Source organism: Toxorhynchites rutilus, chromosome 3, assembly GCF_029784135.1.
Source record: "Toxorhynchites rutilus septentrionalis strain SRP chromosome 3, ASM2978413v1, whole genome shotgun sequence".
NCBI classification, from domain to species: Eukaryota; Metazoa; Arthropoda; class Insecta; order Diptera; family Culicidae; genus Toxorhynchites; species Toxorhynchites rutilus.
Window position 1 is genome coordinate 272,703,015 of NC_073746.1, and position 6,750 is coordinate 272,709,764.

Genomic DNA, 6,750 nt, shown 5'->3' on the forward strand with positions numbered 1-6,750 from the left:
AAAAAATAAAGGGTCATCCATTAGCGACTTGACAAGTTTGTGGCTTCGTGTGAACGTTCGTCAGAACGTTAGTCAAAATCAACATTTTCATCATGGTTAAGTATACGAACGAGCAACGTCTAATAATTATTAAAAATTGCCACCGAAATTCGGAAATGACCGAAATGACCCAAAACAGTTAATTGCACGGCGTTCTCAAGAATTGGCCATCTTCCAAGCCTCATTGTAGCGTATGTCACGATAAGATCTTGGACTACATGCTTTCAAGCTAAAATTGACTCAATAACTAAAGTCATTTGACCTCGATTTGATCTCGAAGAAAATGATGATTTTCAACACAATAGCATCTTCAGCTATGAGGCTCATTTCCTGCAAATCCATTTATTTGTCAGCAAGCAAAATATGCGACATGGGTCAGATACAAACCCACATGTATTAATCGTACGTAGAAACAGAATTACATCCACAAAAAATTACTGTTCAGTGTGGTTTTCATGCCGGAGTCGACCGTCATTTTACCGTCAATGGAGAAAGTTATCGCGACATGTTGGAAGAACGTTTTGGTCAGAATTGAAAGATCTTAACACCAACGATATGTGGTTTCAACAAGATGGTGCCGCTTGCCACACAGCTCACGTTACAATGCATTTATTGAAAAGAAAGTTTGGTGTACGTGTTATTTCGAGAAACGGACCTCGCCTCGTTCATGCGATTCGACGCCATTGGATTTCTTTTTATGCGGCTATGTCATGTCACTGGTCTATCCAAACAAACCAGCAACTTCAGTAGAGCTCAGAGACAACATCCAATGCAAAATTCGCAACATTTCCGTCGAAATGTGTGGTCGAGTAGTGGAAAATTGGGTCCAACGGACCGATCGCTGTAAACGAGCCCGTGGTAATCATATGGTCATATGACCGAAATGGAATTTCATTCCTAAAACGTAAGACTTAAACTACAAACGAAATTAATTTGAACTGAATATCTCAACAAACCTATGTTTTATAAAAAAAAAGTTTACATGTCCTTAACACTAAACCTATTACGAGGGGTCAAATGACCCATTTCAAACATTTAGTCCAATTTTGTTGCAAATTACATTGTCACAACATCATTTGTCTACACTACTTTTCCTAAAACATACATCGAATGTATTTTTCAGTGTTTACTCCTCTATTGTTATTTTTTTACTGAGAAATATATGTAATCTGCCCTAACTACCGCAACGGATCATTTGACCTTTGCAAACATTCATATTATATCAGAAACATTTGTATGTGTGGTTGTGATACAAAACCATTGTATAGCTGGCTATTCAAGCGAGCCAACAGTAACCATTCCAAGCTGCAGTGCTATTTTGCGTGTCAAAAATTGTAATTTCGATATTTATATAAAATGTCAAAATATACAGGAGAATTAGAAATATACAGGAGAAATATGTTTCTCAACAAAACTATTTATAAAGGGTCACTTGAGCCGCTGTGGTAGCAATAGGTATACCTGAAACATCGGTAGGTTTAGTGTTAATGAAAGTCTTGTTAAACTTACTGTGCTGGTTGAAATATTTATTTTCCAGCACAGTATGGTCTGGTAGACAACAAAGCAATAATTATTGGGCAGTTCTTTACAGGTCGCGGAAATGCGCTGAATATTTCCACAGTCAGTCTGAACACTTCCCCTTAGCCGAAAAAAATCAACGTTGGAAAAGTCATTATTGAAAAAAAGGGGAAAATTAGATTTTTCAGACCACCCTAAAATGGAAATGAAAAAATACGGGTCTAATATTTAGCTATAAAGAACAAATTTACCTCTTATCACGGAAATCTGAGAATCACTATATCGGTTTGGCTGATAATGACCTACAGCCTTTGGCTGGGTCGTCACTTATAAACGTTGATGCTGAGGCCGAAGTAAAGGAAACAGGCGTTCGGTGTTCAACGATTCGATAACACTGAAAAAATTCGTGACGCAGTTACATCGTACTTCAAAAAGTTGGACGCTACGCACTTCGCGCTCGGAATAGGAAAACTCGTGCCACGGCGTTTTTTGTCCTAACTTTATTTTTCCGCGATTTCTGAGGCACTTAAAGTTTGAACAACCCTCGTATATTATAAGAAACTAACTATCAAACTATCGAGAAATGTCCAAATGGAATTACCTCGTTCTGATTTGTCGAAATTGGAGATACAAGCTTCCTCTTATACACACAATTATTGCTCAACCATTTTGTGATAGAGTGTATGTATCTCTCCCGCAAAGCACTTATTGCGGGAGAGATCCATATATTTGCATCTGTTTACATCCCCCCTTATCGTGCCCAAATGAGTTGTTATGAGAAATTCTTTGAAGTTGCTGAAAATATTTTATCTTCCTTTGCACCAGAATCAAAAATCCATATATACGGAGATTTCAATCAACGAAATGCGGACTTTATCACTGATTTTGACAATGAATGTATCTTGCTTCCAGTTGTTGGTGATAATAAGACTCTGCAAATTATTTTTGATAAAATAGGCGGTCTTGGGTTGAATCAAATAAACAATGTTCGTAATCGACAGGAATGCTTCTTGGATTTCTTGTTGACAAATATGACCGAAGATTTTTATGTGACTGAATCATTAACTCCGCTTTGGAAAATGGAAGCTTTCCACACAGCTATCGAATATTCTATATTTATAGATAACACCCAAAACCCATTTGATTATGAATTCGAGGAAGTTTCTGATTACACTAAAGCAAATTACCAATCAATTAGGTGTAAGATTAACTATATCAATTTATTCAGAAGTATGGAAAACAATGAAGTAGCAGTGACGACTTTTTACTCGATGATCATTTAAATTATAGAGGAGGAAATACCAACAAAACGAAAAAGGAGAAATACAAACACAAAATATCCGATTTGGTTTAATCAAACCATAAAGAATCTAAAAATAAAAAACAGAATGCTTATAAAATTTAAAAGAAATACAAATCTGACGCTAATCTTGAAAAATATCTGCACATTTGCGAACAGTTCAATTCAACTGTTAAAAGCGCTTTTGATGATTACAACTTACAGCAGAGTCGGACATAAGGTCTAACCCGAAAAGTTTCTTTAATTACATAAAAACAAAATTAAAAAGCAATGGTTTTCCATCACGCATGCAACGATACCGTGGGGAACGACCCAGAAAAAATTTGCAACCTCTTTGCAACATTTTTTCAAGAAGTTTATATTGTAACAGCTGAGGAGGACCGATATAGTGACTTCTTTGTATTTCTTCCAGTATATCCATGTGATGTTGGTGTCAGAAAACTAACTTACATTGAAACATTTGATGCATGAAATAAGCTTGATGTCTCGAAAGAGCCAGGTCCTGACGGAATTCCACCGGTTTTTATAAAAAAAAATTGGCATCTGAATTAACTCATCCACTTTTATGGCTTTTCAATAAGTCATTGGAATCAGAAAGGTTCCCAAAAATATGGAAAAACTCTTTTCTTGTACCAAGATTCAAATCCGGTAATAGATCCGATGTAAGAAATTATCGTGGAGTAGCAATTATTTCTTGCATTCCAAAACTCTTTGAAGCCATAATAAACCAAAAACTTTTTCAACAACTGAAGACACGAATTACGAATAAGCAACACGGTTTTTTCAAAGGACGATCAACAACAACAACTTTGCTGGAATTTGTCACATTCAATTTGAATGCAATGGATAATGGTAATCAAGTTGAAGCTCCATACACTGACTTTAGTAAGGCTTTCGATCGTGTTGATATACCCTTACTCTTTCTTAAACTTCAAAAAATAGGGATAGAAGTCAAGCTATTGAAATGGCTAGAATCATATTTGACTGACCGCACGCAAATGGTAAGATTTAATGGGAAAATTTCAAAACCAATATTTGTTACATCCGGAGTTCCCCAAGGCTCTCATTTGGGGCCGCTTTTGTTCATTTTATTTGATAATTACACCTATTAGACACCTGAGAAACCCTAACATTTTCTACATAGATTACCGAAGAACGAATTATGTCAAATATAGTCCTATTAATCGTATGATGAGCCTCTGTAACGAACACAGTGAAATAATTGATGTAACCATGTCAAGGTCAATGCTTAAAGACTATCTGAATACAATAAGATATAGTTAAATTTCACTATAATATTTGGGCAGCATATTTAGTCTACGCTGGTTTGACGAAATAAATAAATAAATAAAAAAAAAATTTATTATGTAACTTGTTAAAATCATTTTACAAATTTAACGGATAAATTATCCAGCCAGCCCTCTTTAGTTTTTTTTTTAGTTTTAAGTACTTCTCCAAACAAGCTAAATGCAGCCACAGGCAATTGCACTTCATTATCATCACTGTGTGCTGAATCGATTACAAGAAAGCGATAGGTGCAACTGTCCGTTGGATGGCAACAAAATGAAAACTCGTTGTTCGTTGCTGATGATATTCATGGAACAGTGACTTTGAAGTCCTCGCAGACTGCAGACTTTTTATCGTCCAGTTGTTTGAACAGCTGACGACAGTCCTACGTCAAAAGTGGAATCTTCATGCGAATTAACATGAAAAACAATACATAACATATTATCCTAGGAATCATAGTTCACGAACTATTAAAAAATCAATACTCACATAAAAAAGGAGAATCACATCTCTCATTTTTGGATATATTTTGTGGAAAACCACCAGTTTTCATGGGATATATCCTCTAGTCCAAAGTCATGTAAACCATAAAAGCCAATTACAATCAATAAATATGAAAAAACAGTACAATTTTCTTCAGATATAATATTTTTAATAATAGTTAATATTATAAAATTGGTCCAATAGCTCAAAAGTTATATTTTTTAAAAAGTCATTTTTTTGAAAAAGGGGGAAACATAGATTTTCCGGACCACCCTAGAATGGAAATGAAAATTCTACGATTCGATTATGTACAGTGAAAAAAAATTGGAGACTGCATATAATCGGGTCCACCCAGTACATATTGATCTATCTGGATAATTCTGTCCGAAGCAACGATATATCACCAATCCAGGCTTGCCATGCTCACGCAAAAGGGTCAATTAGAGTGAAAATTTGATACGTTTCGGTTGCTTAGCAGTGAAACAATCAAAAGATCGGAAAAAATGGAATCCTCTCAATCGGTGCGCTCGGACCGCGAAGAAACTTTGATCCGCCAGATATCCTGTCTGGATCTGAAAATCAAGCAAATCAAGAAAATAGCCAACCTGGCACCGGCTGTGCGGGCGAAAATCGAAGCACTCAAAAGAACCCAGCAGGAACTGCTGGAGCGGGAAGCGGAGTTCCACCGGAAGGTTCACTCCCTGGAAGTCGAGCAGCAGAAAGTTTACGACGAGGTCAACGACAAGAGACGCCTGATTGTGACCGGATCGGGCGTGCCTCCGATGGAGGGAGTTCCGGAGTGCAACGATGATGCGGCGGATCAATCCAGCGGTATTCCGGAATTCTGGCTGACGGTTTTCAAGATGACTCCGGTGCTGCAGACGATGATCCGCGAGGCGGACGAGGAAGCTTTGAAGCGCTTGGTAGATGTCAGGGTTGTGCTCAAGAATGACCCCCAGCCGGGTTTTGTGCTGCTGTTCGAGTTCGAGCCGAACGAGTTTTTTAACGATCGTGTTTTGAAGAAGGAGTATATGATGAAATGTGTTCCGGATGCGGACAAGCCATTCGCCTTCAATGGGTTTGAAATTTACGACACCATCGGGCAGGATATTGACTGGAAGGAGGGAGCCAATTTGACTAAGCTGAGAGTGAGGGACGAAAGTGGATTGGCGCATGAGGTGGTAACCACGAGTTTCTTCAATTTTTTCAACCCGAAGGATCTGTTCGAGGAAAATTCTCTCGTAAGTGTTCAATTCCTGGAGACCGATTTCGAGATTGGTTACTATATCAAGGAACGTGTGATTCCGAGAGCAACATCGTTTTTCGTAGGCGAAATCGACGACACCGATTTGGACGACTTTTCGGATTCACCGGAATCAGAAAGCGTTAGCGGTACTTTCGATTTGGAGGCAGAACCAGCTGCAACAGAATTATAAACATGTTCATACAAAGATTGTAAATCATAACGCTTGAATAAATATATCTTATCTTGACAAGTCAATATTTTATTTTTTAACCTCTCAGAATAGTTATTGAAAATGTTCTCTCGATCCCATATGGGTAAGTAAACCAGTTCACGCGCGTCACCCAGATTCTGAACAAATCACGTAGGTACATTTCAAAAACCTTTCTATGAGGTCACCTCCTTTCGTTACTTCAATCTCGTAACAACACACCTTGGCAAATTACTAATGATGGGGAACATGCTAAGGAAGATAAGGCTGAGAAGTGTCGCAACAGCAATGACTCAGTATTATCACTTTGTTATTAGACCCCGAATGTGAACTCATATATCAAGTGAGGGGCTTAGAATGAAAGGGGTGTAAGAGATTTGATCGATTTCTCTACATCGACACTCTCTTTTGGTCATAACTTAGCTGCAAGCTCATTCTCAGCTGTAATTAACAATGTGGAAGATAGGTCAAAACCTCATCTATCGGATTCTATAGCAAACTCAAATTGGAACGTTTTTGTAATTGAGTTATTAACTAAAGAAAAAGTTGATGCAGAGAAATCGATCAAGTCACTTACACCCCTTGCATTCTAAGCCCCTCAAGTTTATACAGTCGAATTGCCAGTTGGAACTCCTTTTCAAGCTATTGATCTATAGGCCGATAGCGAAT

At 37.6% G+C, this 6,750-nt stretch overlaps 1 protein-coding gene across 1 annotated transcript; it reads left to right on the forward strand.

Moving 5' to 3' along the window:
• The first annotated feature begins 5,078 nt into the window (after positions 1-5,078).
• Positions 5,079-6,128, forward strand: LOC129778907 (nucleosome assembly protein 1-like 1). The gene has a single exon (XM_055786086.1). It carries the CDS (start codon positions 5,131-5,133, stop codon positions 6,061-6,063), a length of 933 nt encoding a protein of 310 aa, XP_055642061.1. The 5' UTR covers positions 5,079-5,130; the 3' UTR covers positions 6,064-6,128.
• The last annotated feature ends 622 nt before the right edge of the window (positions 6,129-6,750 follow it).

Excerpts from the sequence above, each read along its gene's own strand:
- LOC129778907 (XM_055786086.1), top strand. The coding sequence starts at position 5,131 with ATGGAATCCTCTCAATCGGTGCGCTCGGACCGCGAAGAAACTTTGATC.